At 38.3% G+C, this 24,246-nt stretch overlaps 2 protein-coding genes across 6 annotated transcripts in view; one reads left to right on the plus strand and one right to left on the minus strand.

Moving 5' to 3' along the window:
• The window catches only part of KCNT2 (potassium sodium-activated channel subfamily T member 2), a 121,652-nt gene extending 112,902 nt beyond the window's left edge, over positions 1-8,750 (minus strand). For 3 of the 4 annotated variants that reach the window (XM_058842289.1, XM_058842290.1, XM_058842288.1), the window contains exon 1: positions 8,347-8,750. In XM_058842289.1, the coding sequence (XP_058698272.1) occupies positions 8,347-8,441 (95 nt within the window). In that variant the 5' untranslated portion in view covers positions 8,442-8,750. Of the gene's footprint in view, positions 1-3,134; positions 3,248-8,346 lie in introns of those variants that run through there. The other variant, XM_058842291.1, reaches the window with a different exon arrangement.
• A 10,442-nt stretch (positions 8,751-19,192) lies between these two features.
• CFH (complement factor H) overlaps positions 19,193-24,246 on the plus strand; it is a 28,071-nt gene continuing 23,017 nt past the window's right edge. For both annotated transcript variants that reach the window (XM_058842286.1, XM_058842287.1), the window contains exons 1-2: positions 19,193-19,368; positions 23,238-23,423. In XM_058842286.1, the coding sequence (XP_058698269.1) occupies positions 19,308-19,368; positions 23,238-23,423 (247 nt within the window). In that variant the 5' untranslated portion in view covers positions 19,193-19,307. The remainder of the gene's footprint in view (positions 19,369-23,237; positions 23,424-24,246) is intronic.

Consider the following 24,246-nt stretch of genomic DNA (forward strand, 5'->3'; position numbering starts at 1 on the left):
ATGCAGTTCTTAGTGTCAATGAGACACATGGTATCTGCAATGGCTCTTGTGAGATTAGCTTCACTTTTATTATCATTTTAGGTGGGTGAAAAATCTACTTAGATTTTGATTGTCTTTATAAAACCAGGTTGACTAATCAACATCTGCACACTAGAGTAGTTTGCTCCACTTTTTCTGTTTGTATTATGTTCTTTGAATTACTACTGAGAGAGTAAAACAGTAATTAAAGACTGGACATTATCTACAAAAATGGCTTTTCAAAAGATATTTGTTGAGCTGAAAACCCTTTTGAACAATGATCAAATTCTAGATTGCTGTACACAGTAAAAACATAGCTTGCTCACTTCTTAAAAGGGTACATTCAGCTAAATATAAAGCTTAGCCTTTAGTCCCTCTATTATAGCTGTCTCTGTTCCACAGTGAGAACTACAGGGCAACAGTGATAAGTGACCAGTGCCCTCAGGTTCTTTTGAATTTGGTGTGAAGATAAGAAACTAAATTCCATTCCAGGGTCAGGGAATATTGTGTATCAAGGGGTGTTACTCATAAGCAACAAACATAACCACATTTTTCCATTTGCAGTGCAGCTTGTTGGGTTTCTTCCCATTGGCATTTGGTCCAGATTAGATCTGGTAACCTTGGTTTTGTCTGTACTGCAGTTTTCTTGAGCCACAAGGGCAAGAGAAAACAAAGTGAGAAAAACATAAAAACTCTAGAACATTTTTGGTTATTTGGAACAATAAATGAGCAAGGCTATTTTATAATGTTTACTCCTTATTACGTATTTTAACAACCACTATGCTGTGAAGGAGCTCTGTAACTTTCAGCTACAAATGCATCAAATGCCATTAAGTTTAACATCATAGAAAGCTAAACGGCAAAACTCTTTTCTTTACAAAATGCCAAAGGGGTTTGACTTGGTACAGAATCTAGGAGGGAGGGCCAGACTGTCCTGGCAAAACTAACCCATAGTAAGGACTTGCTCAGACTGTGTCATTGTCCCTGCCAGGCACACGACCCTTGTACTGGTGGCTTTTGGAGATGCAGTTGTCAATGGCTAAATCTGGCAGGAGACTTGTCACACCCAAGCACAGGGGTAGGCAGACTCTTCTGTTTTTTACTATCTCAGTAGATAACTTGCACTGATCTTAACCTAATGCCTTCCTTCCATATCTTCCATAGCTTAGTACTTGGCAAGGCAGGCAGCCTGCTTCCCACCACCAAAATATAGTACCTCCTAACACACATATCCCTAAGTGGAGGTGGGATTTGTCCCTCAAGATACTTCTGAGTAAATAATAATATCACTGTTTTTATCTGTGAGGATAAATACCGGGTTTTGTCTCCTAATGACTGTTTCTGTTTTATTGCTTCTTCCCACCAGGAAGTTGACAGCTAACATAATTAGCAGATGATTGCATGGGGGAGGCTGAAATTTTTAACAGCTGTTTTAAGGCATTCTGCACCAAATCTTCTATGCTGCAGAACACTTAAAAGTCTTGAAAGGCATTCTCTCCAGTAACACAGATTATGGGATCGTGGAGGCCTCCAGAAAGGACCTAACTTTTTCACTTACTTAGAAAAAAGGTGAAGAATCCACACTTTAAGTGGATTAGTATAAGCATTTGGGCACACTGTGTCAGATAGGATAAAGATCAACTGAATGTATAGTGCAGAAATGGTTAGCAGATTTTACAACTTTACTCTTTCTCTAAAAGAAAGTGTAGACATTTCTGATGCTCCAAGTGACCAATTTCTTTGTTACAGGATAAAGGGAAGACAATATGAAATACGCTACCATAGAAGAGCCATTATGAAGGAAAGGCAGAGTGCAGCACAGAGCTCACTATTATAAAATAAATAGTCCTAATCATTGGATGTGGTAGAACAATAATCATAAAATTAGGAGGGTAAGAACTGCTTTAGCTCCCCAAGGAGTATTGTAGAGTCTGCCAGATGTCAAGTAGTATGTGTCAAGTTGTAGATGGAAAAATAAGAGCTTTAGCAATAAGTCTATAATTAAGTAATGATTGAAGTACCAAGTACATTTACAAACTGTGCATCATGTTGTCCCAGAGGAGCAAAACTACTTGTTCTGTGAGACTTTTCAAGATAGACACTTAAATGGTTTGTGCAGTGTATCTGCTGGGATATGATACCAACATCTTTGGACAGATCCAGTCATAGCATTCCATAGAATGAAATTACTCTTTTCTTTCCATGTCCTTTCCCAATTCCACACTCCGTGCTAGTTTAAGTGGAATATAGAAACACAGAAACAATGCATTTTGGCCTCCACTGTTATTGCAAGAAGAATGGTAAAACACAACGAGGCTAATGGCACTGCCTGCTACAAAGCATTAGTTCCTCTCCCTTACACACAGGTGTATTATCTGTCTTAGGGACTCAGTCAAGATAAATTTAGAAGGATAGTGAGTATGGAAATACATAAACAGTTTACTTTCCTGTGACTGTGCTCCTAAACTCACCACAGGAGTGTAAACTCCAGCCTCTTGCTGTGGTAAATGCAGCAGTTTTACAAATGTCAATATTTTTCTTTATTATTTTTTTAAGCAGTGAGAAACGACTGGCCCTTTCCCACACAGCAAATATTTTGAGACTTTAGGGCAAGTCAAACTTTTCAACTACTACTATGCAGAGTCTCACTGCAAGATATAAAAACACTTGCTCTCTTAAAGAATTAGACTGTTAAGATCTTAAGCAATTTCAGTCAAAATCAAGCTTTTATGTTAGAGTTTAGGCTTCTAAATCTCTTTAAGGGTTTTGAAAATTTAGTTACAAGGGCAAATCAAGATAAATTTGACAATATCTGCTCAAGTCCTTTTATTTGTAGCCTGTTAAATGAAAGATATGTCTGTAAGTTAGCAAGTTTTCTAAAATGAGGAGGCCAAATTGACTAAGGTATTTCTTGAAGGAAAGAGGAGGATTATTTTGAAGAAACTGTAATAGAATATTCTTTTGAGGAAATTATATTAGAATTTTTATATAAGTTGAATCTAGACTCAGTTATTTTAAATCACTTGAATAAGAAATGTGTGGGCTTTTTATCCCCTTCTAGTTTAACAATCTCAGGTGATTTCCAAAAGAAAAAGCAAAGGGAGGGCTTTACTCACTAATTCACACTGTGACAAATGACTGTTAAAGTGCCTTTTGAGATTTACAGTGAGGAGCTGTTCCTTGAAAGTCAACATGACAGCCAGCAGGATACAATTGTCCAAGTGATGTGTATTCTGTGAATCTCCTTCCTTTCCAGATAGGTGGTAATGTGCATTTATGCTGAAAGCACACCAGAATGGAGGGCTTATTTTAATTTAATCCTGTAAATCCTCGGTGTAAGAACAGTTCTTCCACAAAGGTAAAATTTAGCTCTATAGTTTTAAAATTAAAGTATATACTGTAGCAAAATGAATCAAATTTTAATCTCAATACAGAAGCAGGCTTTGAACTTACTTTCCAGCACCAGTTAATGTTCTTGTTATATCTGTACAGAATAGAAAAATAAAATGTACAGAATTGGAAAATGTAAATTTTTGTTCCATGACTGCAATTGCAAAAATATCTTGCAGCAGCATATAGAAAAGTTATGAAATCGGGTGCTTTCAAGGTGGGGATTTTGGACTACCCACAAGTTATCTGTTCATATTGTTTCCTTCTCCAACTCCCAAACCATTCTGGCACAGTTCAAGACATCTTTGTCAGAGCAGGCAGAGAAGAATTTGAACAGTTCATCAGAATAAGTTGTCGTGCTTCAATGGTGGGAAACATTCCTGTCTTGCTAGAATTCACTAAACCAAATGCAGTTTTTATATCTGCAAAAGATATAGAATTCATATCTTCTAAAGAAAGGATGTCTGGACATAGATTATTTAAGATATGTGAGATAAACTGTGCTCTGCAAGATACTAAAGGCCTTAATAAAAAGGCAGAGATATGGACAGAATGTAAATGCTTTTAATTTTTAACTTAGAATTCTTTCTTTACACCTCTAGAGTGCTGTGGTTTGGCTGTTTTAAAGCACATGGTAACTATTTATGTACACAAAAGGCTCCTCATTGTAGTTTTCCCAAACTTACATGGGAACCTAAAACAAACATCCTCTTTTCTCCCCTCCTCTGCAGCAAATTATTTACCAACTTTGAACATGTTACCTCTTCACCAGGTAGGGTGTTTTCTAATTTTATTTGTGTTGCTTTTCAACACAGCTCCTAAGAATAAGGACTGACGAGCAGTAGGGTTATGAAACATTTCATTACTATTACAATCACAATTTAGTGAAAGCTGACTGAATTAACAGGTGAATAATTGTGCTAATCACTGAGTTCCCCCTGTATTTCTGCTCACTTCCTAGCAGCCAAACTGAAAGGTAAATTGCGTTATGATGGTCCATAAACATCTCAGAATATCCAGCAAATCAAAACAGTCTGTTTAATTTTCAGATACTTTCAATAATGAAAGCAAAATGCAAGATTCACAAAGGGATATTGGCATTATTTACAAAACAAGTGAAAAAGTCAAGGATCCAATCTTCTCTTTACCCTCAGCCCAGTGCCTGGGATATTTCCATGGCCAGAGGAAACCTGATCTATTGCCCTACTTACCACAGAATCCACCCACTTGACACACACACATGCTCTAGCTGGGCTGATCTTTTACATGCTGCATTGAAGAAGTGTTCTCCATATAAAATGAGTGTAGTAAGCATCAAGTTTCATCTCCAGTTTTCAAAGGGAACCAGATTCCTTTGAAAACCTAGCTTTGCAAAAACCAAAACTGGCTTTAATATCCTTTATTTGAAAACAAACAAACCACTCAGCAAATTCAAGAGTGCCAATAAATTATGTGAAGTAGCTTTCTTACTGAACAAAATCATTTGTCAAAGATTCAGCATGTTCTTCTGCACACAGCAACTTATTTTTTGAAAAATAATATACAATCCAATTTGGCGGTTTGTGGAAGATGACAGCCCAGAACCCATCTGTTACTGAAGCCAACTGCAAGGCTGGCTATGAATCTAAGCTATGAAAGCAGAGTTTTTGGGGGAGGGGAAAGAAATGCAAAAGCAGTTTGCAAGAAATACAGGCAAGGAATGGATCATGAACTAGATAGCAAAAAAAAAAAAAAATGTCTGAGTGAGGCTCTCCTACAGTCCCCAAGGGAAGGAAAAAAAAATTAGGAATCTGTCCTCAAACAGGTAGACATTTAAGAACAAAATTCCTGAATGAGAGTCCTGTTACAATCTGCTAAGCATTTTAACATGTGCATTTTATAAATAACAAGGAACATTTAAAATAAAGACATGATCAAACTCTCGCCCTAAAGAAACATAACCATTCAGGTTTCAAAATTGAACTGTGATTATGTCAGAAACATATATTTCAACAAAAAGAGGAGAGGTCACATAGTTTCAATCATATTTATTATTAAATACTACCACATGACATATAATGGCAAATTATGCTATTAGAACTGATTTGGTGACACAGAATCCTGGGTGGGTCGTGGCTGATGAGAGGAATAATTCCATCTCCTCCCCACTCTAAAAAAACCAACAAGCATCTGAAAACCAGGAAATGGACCCTATCAGCAAAAAAGCCAGCATTTCTCCAGAAAGAGCATAAAGGAAGGAAGGAGAAAAAGAGATCCCCAAAGATGAACAGACTGGAAAGACCAAAAAGAGAATGAAACTAAGACAAGATATAGAGTTTGGCTGGTAACAGATCTGAAGTTCACAGATCACACAGATGGAAAACCTTAGCGTACATCACACTGTCAGAGTTGAGAGAAAGTGGAATTAAAAAGTTGCAGTGAACTGGAAATAGGCAGAAAAATATTTGCAGTATCTCAGCCAAAGTCCAGTAACTAAAATTAACTATCTTGATCATGTGCAGCCATCCTCTAAGGCTACTTTAGCTGTGTTTCAGTATTCAGATATTCCGTTCATAGTTAACACCCATTCAACTGAAGGGGTTACAAACAATACCTCTGGCAATATCTCTATTGCATACTGCTTAGAATAGAATACAAAGGATGTGCTTCACCAAAACCAACCAAGAACCATTTACCTAAGAGTGCAAAGACAAGACAATAAAGCAGAAAAAACTAATATATACTTGTATAATAGCAATCATTGCAAACTAATAAGAAGTTTATCTCAGGGTCCCTATAGGTCTGCAGTCTTTCTCATTCAATATTTTCAGTAAGTATGTCAAATATTCTAAATATTCCATTTGACACTATTTCTATGCAGAGCATGCATGGTTTTTCTATAATGGATAGCAGCAATATTCCAACAACATAGGAAGGAATGAATATTTCAGTACTACACATGATAGCCTCCAGTTCAGGAAAGTAAGAATCTGGAGAGACAAACAATAGATAATACTCAAGATCTTTGTAAGAATGGCTCTCGTTCAGTTACTGGAAAGCTGGTATCCAAAAATACTGCTATGGTAACTTGCAGAGCTGGAGGAGAGAGTGCTGCTATCACAGCCTTGTGTAAAACACAATCTTGTTTGCATTGTGGGGAATCCCTTGCACACCTCCCTACCACTGTGCAGATGTGTCCAGCCTCAGCACAGGACAGTGCATGAAGATCTAGAAAGCCATTTAGAGTTTATATTTCAGATTGTGCCAGTGATCTTTCTTGTAATGCTTGTTGGAATATTAATGCAATATTTAAAATTGACTATTAACTTTTCACAAGTTCTTTGCTACAGTTTTCAAATGGTAACTGGAAGACTTTCATGCAGTAATTCTGCTATCAAGACTGTTTTAAGGATTATTTACTTTGAATTTGTTGAATGGACATACACCAGAAATAGACAATATCTAAAAGGATGCTCTGTGTTGTACAGTTGCACTATTTGCTATTTCAGACCAAATTGTGCTTCTTCTGTAGAAGGCAGCTTCATGAAGTGCAAGTCAAACAACTGGCATCAGGGAAGTGCTTGACAGAAGTTTAAACTAGAGGTGAAAAAAGCGTTAAGCTCCAGAGTAATCGAAAAAGGCATACAAAGCATATTTTGTGAATTTTAGCCATCAGAACCCAAAACAAAATTGTTAAAATAAGAAAGGTTGTGGAGTTTTTTCCTATTCCGGTAGGAAATAAGATGCAGGTATTCGATGCTAAGATTACATTTTCTAAAATCTCAAACAATCAGAAGTAATGACTGTATTACAATATACTTAACATTTTTTAAACAGTAAAACAATGCTTTGATAAACATACTATTTAGCTGTTATGTAGTCACAATGCTGTCATTTCCAACCAACAGCATTCATTTTTTGTAACTATATTAAGATGTCATTAACCATTCCATAACTGCCTGAATAAGCACCACTTGTTCAACTCCTTCAATGTAGAGCATATTCTCCTAAACAAAGGTATACTTACATATTTGCATGATCTTGTGATTATCAATCAACAAGAATCCATATTTCCTTAGAAAAGTAGTGAAAATCTGAACAATGTAGAATAGCATTAAAATCAAAGTTTCTGACTGCCAAGTTAAAGACATACTCTGACAATGCAAGCATATTTAATCAAAATCCATCCAATATGTTGTCAATTTTGCTTTTCTGAAATTTGACTACAAGACAGTGTTAGTACAAAGTGGATATGATACATAATTTTGCAAGGTGGTATCGAATAATAGTCTATTGAGACACGAGGTTGTATGGTCCAGCAGAGTGGAATGATGCTGGGGTGCTGTTCATTCAACATTTTGAAAATGAACACACATTCCTGGTTTGCTTGTTTCTTTTAACATAAAGAGTTCTTTGTTAATGATTTTTAAGGACAACATTTGACTTGAAACAAACAGATCTTTTTCTACCGGGTGTGATTAAAGATGCTAACAGGCTTGAAAGAATGCATAAAGGAATAAAATCATGGTAGGTGCGTCCATGCCTAGGATCCCAGCATGGAAAGAAACTGCATGTGAAGACGCCTGGGTATAGGACAGCGAAGACATACTGCAATTAGCCTTTGGACAAAAGGGAAATGTTTCGTTTGGGACGGTCCCTCTGTGAACGTTATCACAGAGAGACGATCCTGCGCTGCTCCTGCCGTGCCACGGGGCTGGACAAGGCTCGGCCGCCGGCGGGAGCGCTCCGGAGGCTGCGGGGTGCCCCGCGCTCGCTCAGGGGCGCCGGCCCGGCTCTCTCCGGCTGCGGGCGGGGCGCGGCACCGCAGCCCCTCGGCAGCCCCCGCACCCCATTCCCGGCAAAGTTTCCCCCGGGGCTGCGCTCCCGTGGGCGGAGGTGCCCTCGGGGAGCGCTGCCCGGCCCCGCGATCCCGCCGGGGTCACCGTGCCCCAGGCTCACCTGTCGTCGCTCTGCCAACCCTGGTCGCCCAGCAGCAAGTCCCGAAAGCGGTACCGCGGTGGCAGCGGCGGCACCTCGCTGTCCAGGTCCACCATGCTGTCCGGAGCGGGAGGCAGGGGGCCGGCTGGGAGACAGGGGAAGCCCCGCGGCGCTGCCGGAGGAGCGGCCGGACTCGCCCGGGCGTGTGGCGGACAGAACCCGGCGCAGCGGCAGCGGCGCGGAGCGGGCTAGCCCCGCACAAAGGCGCAGCGGAGCTGTCCCCGCGGTCCCCAGCGGCTCGGGGAGAGCCTCTCGACCCCGGGAACCAAGTCCCGCCGCGGGGGGAGGCAGGTGCCGGCGGGCGGCGGCCTCGGCGGCGCCGCGACCGCCCCCCGCCCACGCCCACCCTCACAGCGATCGGCGAGCGCGCCGCCGCGGCCCACAACAAAGGGCCGTGCCACGGCCGGGCCGCCAGCCCCGCACCGGGCCGTACCCGGCAGCCGCCTCGTCCCCCCGGCAGCTTCCTGCCTCCTCCCCTTCTCCCGGGCTTCCCTCGGGGGTGCTTTTCTGTAGACCCCGAAACGTGAGGAACGGGTGTTTTACCATAGGTAGCAAACGCATAAGCCCCCGTGTTAGTGATGCTGGGGTCATCTGAGCGCGGCTGGGGCTGCTGCAGCCTTGTCTGCTGCCCTGCGTTAACCTGACACACCTGGCCAGTGCCAGCTCCTCTGAAACGCCAGGTGTGAGTGGCCTAAGCGTTCGGTCAATTTGTGCGTCTGCTTAATTGGGAAGAGCTTAATTGCTCTTGGACGTAGCAGGTGGTGCATGCCCTTTAAAAAAAAAAAAGAGAAGTTGAACTATTGCCATGGTTGAGACTTGCAGGTAATGCTTAAAAGTGTGAGACACTCTACAAGTATTGTAATTCCATGCTTCACTGATGAAACACAAAAAACCTATATGGTTATTTGATTGAATGCACTGTCACTAAGATAATAATGTTTCTAGCTTTGCCCTTAAAGGGTTACTTTAATCTAGACTTTCATACTAATCATCTAATGTTCTACTAAGCACTTCTAATAAACAGGTTTAGTAAACACTGACAATACTGCAATTTCTGCAGCCTGTCCTGATTAGCTTTTCTTGATTAGCTCTTCACCTAAACTGTTCAGTTTTAGCAGTTGTTTCCTAGAATTAAGCCATACTTAATCTTAATTCTGGTCAATTTTTATATTCATATTTAGATTTTGCTGGATCAGGAGCTAAGTGATAAAAAATAATTCATTTCCTAAATGTGGTTTAAACACCACATATTTAATAAGGTGTTTGCATGGATTTGTTAGGTGTATTGAAGAGTGAACCTTGTATTTTCCATTCAGCTGGATTTCTATGTGGAAGGTAGGCTAGCTAAAAGCTCGACATGCAGGATCAGCTCAAGTATGGCAGCCTGAAGTGTATTACGTAACAATGTACCATGCTGAGAATCCAGCTCTGAGCTCCATGCTGTGATGTAAAGATTTCCTCAGGTAACCAATAGGTAGCTCAATTCAGGACTCAGATTGTCTCTGCTGTTGTTACAGTCATTGCATCTTTCCTTGCTTCTTCAGCACAGAGCTCTTAAGCACAGCTTTGGTGATTGCTTTTTCTTTAGAGAGCTGCAGAGTCCCAGGCCCTACCAAGTGTTGGGATCACTAGAGTATGCTGCTTACCCTTTTTCACAGCTTGCTGCACTCAGCATTTACAATGTGCTTCTCAGAAAGCCTTGTTAGGTGAAGCAAAACAGATGCATATACATGGTGAGAGTTCAAAGGTAATTTTCTCTTTGCTTTGGCTGATATGGGAAATAAATAAAATAGTGAATTATTCTGCATCCATATTCTTGCCAGTTGTATCATGCTGTGTTCTGAGGTCAGAACTCTCTAAAAGTATAACTTAAAAAAAAAAGCCCAGCACCTTTCTTTAGAATATTTGTTATGTGCTGCCCACTTCATTCTTTCTCAGCTGCTGCTCCAGTTAAAGGGGCTCTCTCTTGAAAGAAAACATTGTTTTCTTTCTCTGACTGAATAGCTTTCATCTTACCAAAACTTGAGGTGGGGTGAAGCCTGTATGTTGTAATGTTTTGTCATAAAAGCAAAGCAGTTAGGCTGACTGCAGTCCTTTTCTGAAGTCTATGAATCCTAGACTGGCTGAGAAATTAATTGTGTTTCTACTCTATCTTCTAGCAGCCTCATTAATTTTTCTACCTGAATTGATTAATTTAACATGTGTTTTCATACTTGAGGAGCTAAGCAGCAGGAGAAGATTTTGCTCTTCTCCTACCATGGAAATGCACTTCAGACAGGTAATAACTGACTGGGAAATGAGCAACCTGGTGAGCAGTTGAGCAGAGCTAATAGAAAACAAACTCATTACCTAGACTACAGTCATACAATTTATGCAGATGCCTAATTTTTGCGCTCCCAAGTAATAGAAACTATTTGCAATGTAAAATGTGTTTTTACAATATGTTGTCTGATCCCTCTGAAAATCTCTAAGTGTATAAAATTGGGCAGAAAGGGGATTTTAGTTAGCTAAATCAAATATTTTGATTAGTGACTCAAAACACTTAGGAAACTTTTGTCTTCAAGCAGAGGAGACATGAGTCATCTGCGTGGAGACAGGTGCTGGTTATGAACCATTATACGGGGTCACTATGCTCGAGACAGGTGTTCCTTGTTAGGTGTTTGTGTAAAACGGAAGCTGTGAGCAACACTCAAGAACAAACATAGGTTTGTACTTTTGGGATGGTTCTGGCCCTGAGAAATGTCAGAAGCATCTGTGACCCTGAACTTGGGGGCTGAAAATAGACTTTAATCCTTTTTTTTGTCTGTCAAAGTGGATAGCTCTCAGTAGTTGGTTCTGAAGTCTGAGAGAGAAGGTGTTTAAGAACTGTGTAAATGAGTTTACTGCTAGTGATTGGATTTAAATCCTGAATTATACTAAGGTACAGAAACGACCAAAGAAGGTATCTGTTTTTTTCTTTTTAGGTTACCATATTTGTGATGGCATGCAGGTAAAATAGATTGAAGCAATGCAAATGTCTTCTGGATTTTTTTAACAGTTGCAGTGTTTATGGAGGGAAATATAGGTTATTAATACTGTTCTTAATTCAAGATGTTCTGCCCTTCTAATAAAGTATATCAGATTGTCAGGTTAGGTTTTGATATTTTGCTCAAAACACTTGCAAAGTTCTCTTTATAATTAATCAGTTTAACTGTTGATAGTCACTGGGATAGTCTTTAGTGATGGTACTGATACCTAAAATTATTCAGGGTAAAACAAAGACAAACTTTATTGAAGGGAGTTAGAGAAACAACTTGGCCATGATAAGCTGCTCCATTTCAATCTCTGAATGTGTTGCTGGTCCTCAGCACTGAAGTGCTGAAATAGTCCTGTCAGACACAGTTCTGCTCTGTTCCCTCCATTGCTTTTTAAATGTCTACCATGACTCAGGGACTTGTCATCCCCAGTTGATAAGCTTATCATTTCAACTGTTGTTTTTAATCTCCTAAATAATAGTCTCAGATTGGGGGAAGAAAGAATGCTGGTAAATAGAAATTTTTAAATAAAAGGGTGAAGAAGGATGAGGCGTTTATGCAAATGAACAGTAATCCTTTTAAAGAGTTCTGTAACATGAGTAACTTTTATTTATTGTCCTTTCAAGGAAGATAGTCTGGTATTGTCTGGATGGCATTCTGCTAACTCAGCAGACATGCACAAGACACTGTAAGGGGTAGTCTGGGCTGCAGTGGAAAATGGTCAGTGGAAATTCCCTCCCTGCAGAGTTTGTGTGTTTATTTTTTATTTGTCTGTTGGTGTTACTAAAGGGTTAGATTACTAAAGGGTAGGCTGAGAAACTGATTGGCTAAAAAAAATAAATCAAGCTCATTTTTGGTTTTTTTCCCCAAGTCTCTTTTTTTAAAATTTTTATTTTTGTTCCCCATAATTAAGAATAATTATAATTAAGAATAACTGAGAAGAATAAGAATAATTAAGAATTAATAATTAAGGATGTTTGTGTTGCTATAGGGAACTTTGGAACTCACATTTCTACTAGGTGATCAGTTCTCACTCAAGTATGTCTGTGTGGCTTTGGGTTTAAGACTAGAACAGGGAACTAGTTCTGGAGTACTGGCAGTCCATGGAACGATTCTGTACCTTTGGCATCTGAATCGAATATTTAGGGACTCAGCATTCAGAGTTCAAAAAGTATTTGGGGTTTAGATTAGTAAACTGTACTTCAATAATCTTTTATTTACTTTGGCTGCAGTTTCACTTCCAAAACAGTCTGTAGAAAAATCATTATGACAACATCTGTTAAAATGTACCTGGATGGAAGTCTGAAGAGTCCATGCTGATAAATATTCCTTACATCAGAAAACTGAATTTCAGCATTAAGAAAGGTATACTTCTCAGTTAGAAAACATTTTTTACTTTTTTGAGAAGTTTGTTGCCATCATTTTTTATTTTTTTTTTTTTCCCCCTGAGGCTTTCAGACCATCAGCTGCAAAAGAATCTCAAATCTGAAGTACAGGTGCTGTATCAGACTAAAATTTGGTGTGCTAGACTGAGTCTCAGCATCCTGGAATCTGAGTGGATCTGAGAGATTAAATTAAATCAGGAGCAAAACCTGGTTAGAGGTGTGTAAACAGAGAGCACACTCCCTGTTTACCTGCCTTGGTACAGGATTGTTATTTAGTGATGTGTAGGACTAAAGACTACGTCAGTGAATGTCTGAATGGACTTAAAATCATTGACTGCAATTCTGAATTTTTAAAACTACTGCATACTGATAGTCCTTAGTAATGGACCTTGGCCAGGATGCCAAAGAGGGAGTTGAGTTGGAGGAGGGCAGAATGACCTGGAAGTTCTATAGCCTTTGGTTTACCTTTGCCCAGTACTTGTGTTTCTTGAGGCTCATGTAAAGCTAAGGGATATTGCTGAGTAGTGTAACATGTGTAGAGCCCACAGCACTTTGAGATTGTACTTTTAGATCCTTACCTCCACAATATCTCCTTCTTGCACATTTTCTTTGTGTAATCTAAAATGCAATTTCTTAGGCCCATTTTGTGTGTCAGTTACTGCTGGGTTAAGGGCAGCCTGTTTTATCTTCTTTTTTGTGACTGTAACACTAAAACTGATCAAGGTGCAACTGTTTATTTCCATTTCAACTCCAACAACTGCATATACTCTGTCATTATTTTGTATCATTTCCTATTCAGATGATTACTTGTCTTGCATCTTTCCCTAATAGCCTCTGTTCACACACGTTATAATTTGAAAGCATCATTTTCTTACTTCTCTCTTGCCGCAAAGGAATTGTCACTGTAATCCCACTTCTCTTTCACATCCCTTTCTTAAAAAGGAGTTGCTAGAGAGTTAGGGCAACGTGAGGTTATTGACTTTGTCCCTTTTTTTGTTTGCTAGTTTACACTTTTTTTACCTTACTGGATTCTTGGCTTTTGGGGATAAGGGCCATTTTTGGTTTATTCTCAATTTTACAATACAGTCTGGGGGTGGGGTCTGAGTACTACCATAGCATAAAAATGACAGTGTAGGCAAGTAAGTTTCTGCAGAAAGAAACGCTTGTGTCACCTCCTTGCTAGGTAGCTGGGTTGTATGCTGGACTAGTAACAGGGAGAGTTGCTAATTTTAATTGTCCTTTAGGAAAGTGCAGCCATTGGGGGAATACTACTGATATGTAATAAAACTTCAGAAAAAACATAATCATAATTTTTTACAAGCTCCAGACTGCTCCATGTTTTTGTTTTGCTTCTTTTAAAGGACTATTTCATTCTAAGCAAATCTTGCTATTCTTACATACCTTTAAATCATTATTTATCCTATTTAATTTTATTGTCTGTTTTGCATATCTCTTTATTGTCTGATATACCTTGCAGAGTGCAATGCTGCAATGTTTAGAATTGTTTAAACTTCAGAGGAAAAAATGTTCTTGGAGTCCTCCTATCTTTCCACTTGATGCCTGTTTTTTTAAATGGCTGTGCAGTAGCAGACTGTTCTTGTGGCATGCGAGGTTTGATAGTGATTCAGAAACAGTAACAGACTGAAATAGCCCAAAGTGAGAACAGAGTTTTAAGGTCAGTGTAAAGCTCCAAAGCTAGGGCAGAAAGTGAAATGAGGGATTTCAAATTTGATAATTCCTCTGATAGCATTACCAAAAAAAAAAAAAAAAAAAAAAAAGAGGTGGTTTCATGTATCTAATTAAACTGCAGTGCTGGTAGGTAGAAGGCATGTTTTCCATAGCCCAGTGAGCAGGACTCTGCACTGCAAGCACAATCTTTAGAGACTTGTTTCAGACACAGGGTATCCAATATGACCTGATCCTTTTATTCTTCTGTGCAAAGTCATCACAGCACAGGGACAGTGCACACTTCAAGGCCACCTGGTGCACCCTGGCCCTCTGGCATTTGTGGTGACCTAGAAAGGAGCTGTAGGAACAAGAGAACAGCAGCACTGCGTCACAGGAGAGCAAGCTGCTGGGAAATGATGATAACCTGGGAATTGCCTTCTAGTAAATCTTCACTTGGCTGTGAGTAGGAGGACTTTTTTAATTTAACAGTAGGGTTAGTGACAGCTGCTTTTATATAGGAGAACATCTTTTTTTTGCAAAGAACACCCTTTCAAGTAATTTTCACTTCACTTTTGAGTACAGAGCACCAAGGCAGGAGAATGAGGAGGTACTTAAACACAAGTAATCAGAAGTGGGTTTATATTACTTTTGGAATTTGACATGATATATCTCCCATCTAAGCATGTGCTGTTCTCTAATTTACCTTAGAAGAAGCTGAAGGTATATTCCTAAAAAATTCCAAATATTGTGTTTCTGTTTGCAAGTCTACTCCCATGACCCATTATTGGTAAAATGGCCTGAACAGAAACAGCTGTTAAGACAGGAATGCAAGTTCAAGCATCCCAACCTTTCTGAGAGTGCCTATGCCACAGCTGATCCTGTTAAAGGGGATGACAACCCACTAGGGAATTACCAAGTGAGTTCTGAAATATGGGAAGGGCCAATTTGGAAAGAAATGTATGGCGTCAAAACATAAATAACTAGGGATGGTACCACCAGTGCTATTAAGTCAATTTATTGCTCAAATACATCAGATCAGGTCACAGTCTGAAGGCGTGAGATTTTAAGATTTTAAGGAGTAACAAGTCATCCATAGCTCAAAGGTAGTCATGAGTTTCTTCTTTACACAGCAGTGTATAACATTTTGGTCCAATAGACAATTGACCTGGAGTTGATTTTACTTAATCACCTATGACCTTTGCTAAGTTCTACCTCACTGCATCTGTTTTTTTACCCAATAGACTGCTAGGTCATGTACACACATATGTTTCTTATTATAACTTCTAGCTTCCTAGCTTAGTCTGTAAAATCACACTATTACAGTTAAAAACCCTTCACCATCTTACTTGTACAATTTCTTATTTACTTAAGGCATATTTTTACTTGCAACTATAGGAACATAAGTTTATAATTTCTCCACTTAATGTCTGTGTACCTTTATTATTACATTAACTCAAGCTTTTTCCAAGGCTGTAAATCAAACCCTTCAGCATCTGTGGAAGTTTCTATCTTTCCATTTCCCACAGTATGGGACAAATGAAATTGTAATAAGAGGGAAAACAGTGGTAAAAAAGCAAGTAGTCAAAAACAGGAGAGGTGGGTTTGACACTGTTGTTCATCCCCTGGCATCAAAAATTCTGTGTGGACATGCCAGCAGCCTTCATCCAGCTCTGGCAGTGACTGGGCAGGGGCAACAGCTATGGACTGCCAGCTGGGGTGTGGTGCTTCCTCCCTGCTGTGTGCGTTAGCAGGTGGCAAGGAGAAGCAAAGCACAAAATAAGTATCCACATTTCCTACAGGGGTACCTGTGAGAGGGAACCGTGGGTGAGTGCACAGCTTTGTGTGCATGATTAGAACTTTGGAGGATTAGTGAAGAAAGGTTCTTTGTTTCTTAGGTGTTTATTAACATTTTGTTGAACAATGTATTTCCCATACTGAACCTGAAAGTATATTCCACTGATTGCCGGTTAATTGTGTTCTATAAATAAATCAATAAAACCGTTTGATTATGATTTGGTTTAAATGAAGTGAACTGAGCAGTCTTCCCCTGTTACAGCCTTAGGTTATGATTGTAACTGTTACATGATGTGTTAATGTAATTATGAGTCACAGAAGTTGTGTGCCGGTGGGAGGGCATACAAATACTGAGGTTGCAAAGACAATCTCACTATTAATACAGTGGGATAGGACATTTTCATGATAATTGTTGGGCAAAGCTGTGGTTGATGCTAGACTTCTGTGTGCTCTAATGAGGTCATTAAACTAAAGCGTGACAGCAAGCATGCTGTTAGAACATACTGAAATTATACTGGCCAGAGATGCTATTTCAGCTGTGGCTAATTAAGCTCCTATTATCAGTTATTATTAGTCCCCTATGGAATACATTGACTTTCTCAGATCAGTTTCCCTAATGCAAAATGGCTTCCAAACACTGTTCTCAAAATTATTCTGGTTTGAACAAACACTCTGAACTTTGATGTTAAGCCTCCATATTGAGTAAGGAACTAATAAAAACCCGAGTAACTTATTCTGACCACACACTGACTCTGCCTTGTGGAGGCATTTTAGGCAAGATAACTTCCAACCTGTACTTTCCTATGATCTCACACCTTGACACGCAGTTTTGCTCGTACAGGGAATATGTGGTGATATGGTCTCTCTCTGTCTGTGTCCATAGCAGTCATACCAGTTCTCAAAGCAGCTTCCTTAGATAAAATCCAGCTGTCTTTGGTTGCATCTCTACTTAGATGTTTCTGCCTTTCTCATGAGTTGGAAGTAAACTCTAAAGATGAGGGTTTTTTTCATTGCCTTAGAGGTCCTGAGGCATAGTTTGTCTGTGTGCTCTGTTTTGGTAGAGACTGGACGTGGCTAAACCAAGTGAGACCCCAATTAAAGACAATAGATTTTGAACTAATAGCCCATGGAAGAGGTGAGGAAGGAAATAAAGTTTAAGATCCCAATTCTATTTTCATTTGCTTGGGGTGAGTTTAATCAATGACCTAAGAACATCACAAACCCAGGACTGGGACAGACTAAGTCTGGTCGCTTGCTTTGTGATTGAAGATGGTTTCTTTGTATGCGTATGTTACGCGTATACAAATGTTGCTTCAAAGCTTTATCAGCTGAGTCTTCTAATTTTCAGCTTACATTTATTCATAGACATTTTATATCTGTTTTTGCATGCTGATGTTATCTTTTAGCTTAAATAGTTTCAGCAATGCCTGTATTTGTAGAAAGCGGTCAGGAAATTTATGGTACCATTTCAATTCCAGTTCTGGTTCAGCTGTACCTGAAAGTATCTTCAACCGTGTTTCAAGCCCATAATTATTTGACAAGTGGTTTAATAACCCAAAAGCAGTTTGACAAAACCTGAAGCAGTTTAAGCTTCATTACATCAGACTATTTAATATTTCAAACTAGAAAAATTGAAACTTGGATAGATGCATTAAATATCCATTTCCTGATAAGGTGTGCACCAGTAGCTGCAAACTGGATGCAGATCGATCATCACAGGGTCATAGAGCATGGTTAGAGTTCATTCTTTGCAAGAGTCATTTGTCAAGGGGAAGAGAGAGGAAGAGACATTTTGCTCTCTGAAGTCATTTCTGTAGGAGAAACAGATGAATGCCAGTTTTACTAAGACCATTTCTTAGAACTGGTGACTGAAAAAACATCCCAAAGTTAAAAAAAAAATACTCTGCCTGCGTTTTAAGAAGAGAAAAAGTTTTAACTGCTGTAAGTGCTGTAGAATTCAGGTTTGAGATCTGTTCTGTAGACACTCATTTTTATCTTATAGCAGCACAGTAACTAAGCTAGTGATTTTTAAGGAAATGTTATGTGGGTTTTTGGGAACATATACAAGATGGATCTGTGTGTACTCCATCCAGTCAGACATCACCACTGTTGGGCATCTGGCCTGTAGCTGTTTTATGTCCATCTCCTGTGAGCACTTAGTACTGTTAGATTTTTTCCCCCTAATTCTCAGTCTCAAATAATTCTTTTCATATGATCTACATTTCCACTGGAGAACACTTGTAAAGCCATGACCTATCATGAAACTATTGATAAGACCACTGCTTACATAAAACCATGAGAAGTTCCTTTATTAGGCATATAGTTCTTTTTGCATAGTTTTATATTTTTCTTTGGGAAGTTCATTACCTATGTTACAATCCATTCAAATCTTCTCCATCTTATCATTTCTCATGTGATACTGAGGTGCTTCAACATCACCTGGATTTATTTAATGAGGAATATGACCAAATACATTTATTTTGCTGTGGACAATTGGTGATCTTCTATAAGAACCAGTAAGTGACCCCTAAGTCACTCTGTACTTTCACCTGCTTTTTGATTTTTTACAGCATATATTTTGAATCATATGTGTAGAGAAGTTAATTTTTACACACAATTAACATGATTTTGTTTTCTAACTAAGCATACCATACACAATAAATAATTTATTTGTACAAATAAATACAAATAAAATAATTTATTTGTATAACATTTAGGTATCAAAAGATATAACCCTATATGATCATGGAAGGGATAAATATGGGGGAAAAAAAGTGTGATGTAAAAACAAGCAGACCGCAGGGAAAGGAATGTGTTGACCTAAATTGCCAGACATTTGTTTGTTTATTCATTTAGCAAGGTTTAGAGAGGGGGTTTAAAAAAAAGAAACACGTGTGTTGCAAGAGGTTTAGGGGAAGTGACTGCTGAAATCGGAGTATAAATGTTTTGCAAGGTCAGTCCATGGACCAGTTAAGTGAAAAAGGAGTGGAAATAACACAAAGTAATAAAAAAAAGTAGGCTGCAATACTGGATGTGTTTGCTGAGTTTTTGAATCTCTAGAATGTTATTCCTGGGCTACACAGTTCTGCTCTTGTGTTGGATGTATTGTGCTGCACAAAGAGGTAAGCTTTAACTCCTATCTTACTGTGTCTGTGAAGATGGTAACTAAAGCGATATGTAAAGGCATTGAATATTTTTCATGATCTGACAATAATTGACGTTTCTTCTGGCAGCATTTAGCACTGTTAGTATTTAGCGTCCTGTCATAGGATTACTTTCACCTATTTATTTGGATAACTGCTGCTGTTATTAATCTGTTGCCCAACTTTTTAAATGGTTGCTATCAATATAAATTTGAGCCAGAAAACTAATTTTCTATTAATTATGTTTTCTAATTATTCTAATATTGAAAACCAGGAAACAAGTTGTAGATTAAAATAGAAATGCACATTTATGGAATATTTTGTGTCTGTCTGGAATGACCTGTGAGGTGATCTGAGGAAGATGAATGATTACTACATTGACTGAAAAGTTTCTGATACATCTCTTGGCTGACTGGTTTTAGTCTAGGAAATGAGATAAATATATACAATAAATATATGTAAATATATTTCATCTTTAAAAAGGTAGCTAGCATTCTAAGTATCTTCAGAAACTTCTGATGTTTTCTGCTTCTCTGTTCAATTTTTTTTTTTTGTTTGTGTTTATATTATTTAGTGTATCCTTAGTTATTTAATTTGTTTGCATTATGTTTGAGTTTCTTTGCATAGAGTGCAGAGGGTGCTGTGTGGTTTTGAGCTAGTATGTCTTCGATTGGTTCAGGTTGGTTTTAATTTTTGTTGAAAGTTATGAAGTTAATCAAAAAGATCCAATGGATTTTACTTTGAAAACTGAAAAATTAGGAAATTAAAGGAATGTCCTATCTTAAATATAAATAAATATTGCCTCAAAACAACTAATAGTCTCATTTGTTTGCAACAAGTGCAGAAAAGTCCTGGAATTTGAAACGAAAGTTTGCCTGAATTTGCACTTTGTTTTCATAATGGTTTCTTTAGGTCAGGGAGATTGGAAAGAATTGTGAATGTAGCAAAAATTTGATTTATCTGGGACAACTATTACCATGAGTCATGCAGGATTCTTGTTTAAGCTTTATGCTGAAAGCCTGTGAGACTTGTTCTCAGAGCTGGGTTTTGCATAAGGACTGGAAGTCACTACTGCCTGGATTTGTAATTGCTTGTACTTTGTAGAAGCTGCTACCAGCATATGGTTGGCAAAAAAGCAGCTTGAGCTATTTCTAACTGGGGTCAAGTCACATATAAATACTGAATGAGTAATTCCAGCTCTCCTGGTCTGTCAGTAAGGAATTTGAAGGTATCCATTCAGTGCATGCTTTTTAATATAGAAATAAAACCCTCCAGTACTGGTGATTATATTAGGTGGGTGCATGATGGAATTATTATAGTTTTGAAGTACAACCTGCCAGCAGATTTCTTCACCTCAAGCCACTGAGAAACTGCATACACACACACACACACACACACACACACACACACACACATATATATACATACATACATACATACATACATACTCTGACACCTGATGGTAATACCTAGTTTAACACCAGGGCAGGAGAGGGGAAGAGTTAAGACCCAGCACATCTTCATAATGGCGAAGAGATTAAGGATTTTAATGTAAACAAGGAAGAGTTAAGAGGCTGCATTCTGCATAACAGACAATAAAAATATGATACAATTCAGAGGGAGGAATAGAGAAGAAGCTCTCCCTGTACTCAATAACCTATTTTTTAAATTATAGATTTGAGTGTGTGCTCTCAGCTTGCAAAATGAAAGTGCTAATTCAAATAAGATCTAATTAAAAATATGTGGAATTAGAAACATTCTTTTTCTCACCATTACAAAGAACTTTTTGGGTAAACTAACCATTTTTTAACACATTTGAAAGAACCAGCTAAAGGATTCCTGTTCATTTTGCTTATTCCTACATTTTGCAAAAAATATTGTTAGAATTTGAATCTGTCTTTTCTTGCTAAACAAAGTCTCTCCCACTTTTTTTAAAGTAGCTTAGTACCCTCTAGTGCACAGAAACAATAATTTTTATTCAGATGTAATAATTCATGAGAGAGAGATTACTTATCAAAGTAATTGGAAAAAGGGTGAATCTGTGGGCACACTTCCTTTAGCACATCACCAGTATTGTCAAAGCCTGTCTAATTCTTCTGGTACTTAAAAGAGCCATCTAAAGTTATTAGAGCTCACAAGTAACATTATTTTCTTTATCTTTTCAAAATGTCATACAGAACACTTAAATTTATACTGTTTTTTCTTTCCAACAAATCTTTTTTTCCCATTTTTAAAACAAATTTATAAAATTATGCCTCTAATTTGGTTGGTACTCCCTGGACTGAAATATGAGTGAGTTCTCAAGGATGTATCTTTGTAAACTCAAGTAAAACTCACTTTCCACACTTTGGGTTTTTGAACAAAAAGTGAGCAGATAAAATACACCTTCTTCCACATCAGTTACTTGATGTGTGGTGTGATCTTTGCAGTACAGTTCAGTGAGCTTTAACTCCACATCCCTCACATGAGGAAAGACCCCAAAGACTTGTCCCATAGTCCTATTTCCAGGCAGCACCTGGACAACCCATAGGAAGGTTTCAATGAGAATACTGCTGCTTTCTCAAACTGTGGCTTTACTGCTAAATTTGGGAGAGGACATCTGTGCCAGGTCTCTGCTGAGCAATGAATCTACTCACCAAGGGATTTCCTTCCCTGGTGGACATTTCTTCTCTCATTTACTTTCTATACAGAGATTTTATTCCTTTTCCAAGACTTTATTTCTCAGGGCTTGTTTTATTTATTCCTGATGAATGCTTGCCTTTCATGTTCAGATGAAAACCAGAGTTCATTGCATATAATTAGTTAGGCTGTTCAGACTCTCTTACTCTGAGTGAAGCTTCAGTTTCCAAAATGTGTACATTTCAGTCACCCAAGGACCAGAAATTAGTCACTGAAATTAGGGCAGTTATTTCTTGACCAAATAATTTAGTCTTTCATTAAAGGTTTCCCAACATTTTCTTCTTTCCCCTTTAGTCTAACTTTTTTCATTCTCAAGCTGTTGAGGAACTTCTTAATTAATTCAGGTTCATTTGTTGTAGATTGTATGGACTTGGCTGTATGTTTTCATGTGCACATGAAAGAATGCCCAGAAGAGAGCTTTTGGACAAGGACTGTATAATATTGTGCTAATAAGAAATACCAGACACCACCATCTACTCCCCAAACTGAGTCAAAATGCTTGGAAGCTAAAGGCAGAATGAATACTCAGAATTTTGTATAAGAAAATTGTATATATATAATTGTAGATAAGGAAATGTATACTCACAATATTTTGTAATAAGGAACTTGCGAGTAAGGAACAAGAGGAAATAAGTTTTTGAATACCAGGTGATCTGAGCCTGGAGAGAAAGTTTAGGCAATGTAAAGATTAGAGAAGGTTTGGCAGAACTTAATCAAATGACATGTGAAATAATGTCAGTAAAGGTAGCGGTGACTAGAGAAGAAAATAGTTTGAAAGGAAACTCCAGAGTGCACAGAGTTGTTCTCTGTGGCAGTGGAAGTACAGGCCTGGAGCAGCTCCTGCAAATGGAAGGGTAGGAGGTGTCTGTGGTAGGAACCAAGGCACTGATCTCCTCTCAGGCTTTGTAATTACAATCTGTTTCATGAACCACCACTGTCCTGGGTGTTTCCCTGGTAGCTGGCTACTCCTACATCCTTCTAAATGTCTATTCACATTCCTACAAAATGTGGATCCTTGTCAGTTCCCTATTTTATGCTGGTTCAGTAGAAAACATGCTGGTTTGATCACAAATGGCCCCAGGATTTCTTTCTATATTTCCTATTGCAAGATTGTTTTGGTGTTTGTAGCATGTATTTCAGTCACCAATGTTTTTATTTAAAATTTTTAGCTTGTGAAGAACCTCCTCCTAGGAGGGTAAAAGAAGTGCCTACTAAAAGATGGGACAAGCCTCCCTATCCACATGGAACTCAAGCAACATACACTTGTCGGCCTGGATATGTAAAAATTGGAAGAGTTGCATTTCAGTGCATTGATGGAGCATGGAAGCAGCTGGCCCCAGTGACAGAATGCAGACGTAAGTATTTATGCAAAATATCTGCAGACATTTGTTCTGGCAGACCATATTCCTTGCCAGGGATATCTATGTGAAATTGTACCTTTGCTTGTAAATTACTCATTTCTGCGCTCTTTAAAATATCACCCTAAAAAGATTGTGTGCATAAGGGAACTTAAGTTCCTTTTCTTCAGATTAAAGGATTTTTTTTTTTCTTTACAGAAGACCTTATTCTAGAACAGCCTTATTAACCCAATTTTCATTATTAAAATCAATTTTTAAGTTCTTAGAAGCTGGCTTTCAAAATTTTTTAGTCTAAGCAGGATAAAGCACAAACCTAGCTTCTGAATATGAGTCAAGAGGCAGTTTATTCAACTAGTTCTATGAAAGATATAATTTCTTGCAAGTGGGAAATTATTTTTCCCTGCCTTTTCTTTTAAGCTATAATTCACAATTAGGATGAGAGCTGCTATTTATTATCTCTAGCATACTGTGCTGAGAGTTTTCAAGTATCTCACACCCTCATACAGAATTCATTACTGAAGAAATTGAAGTTTGTTATCATTAGTTAGTAGATACTTCTTTTCTGTAATTAATGAGCTTTAAACACAAAGGAATTTTAGAAACAAGGAGTTATGCTTGTGTATCTAACATACAAAATCGTTACTAGTACAATACAAATATTTGATTGAGAATATAAATAAAAGTCCGGGGTGCTGTTCAGAGATTAATATACACTGTGAGTAAGAATTGATAAATTACTAATAGATTTTTTTTTTTTTTACATTTACGGTTTTGTCTCTGTCTCGGTGTTTAGATTTCATCGTGTCAGTGAATACAGGCC

Source organism: Poecile atricapillus, chromosome 7 (assembly GCF_030490865.1).
Source record: "Poecile atricapillus isolate bPoeAtr1 chromosome 7, bPoeAtr1.hap1, whole genome shotgun sequence".
Lineage (NCBI taxonomy): Eukaryota > Metazoa > Chordata > Aves > Passeriformes > Paridae > Poecile > Poecile atricapillus.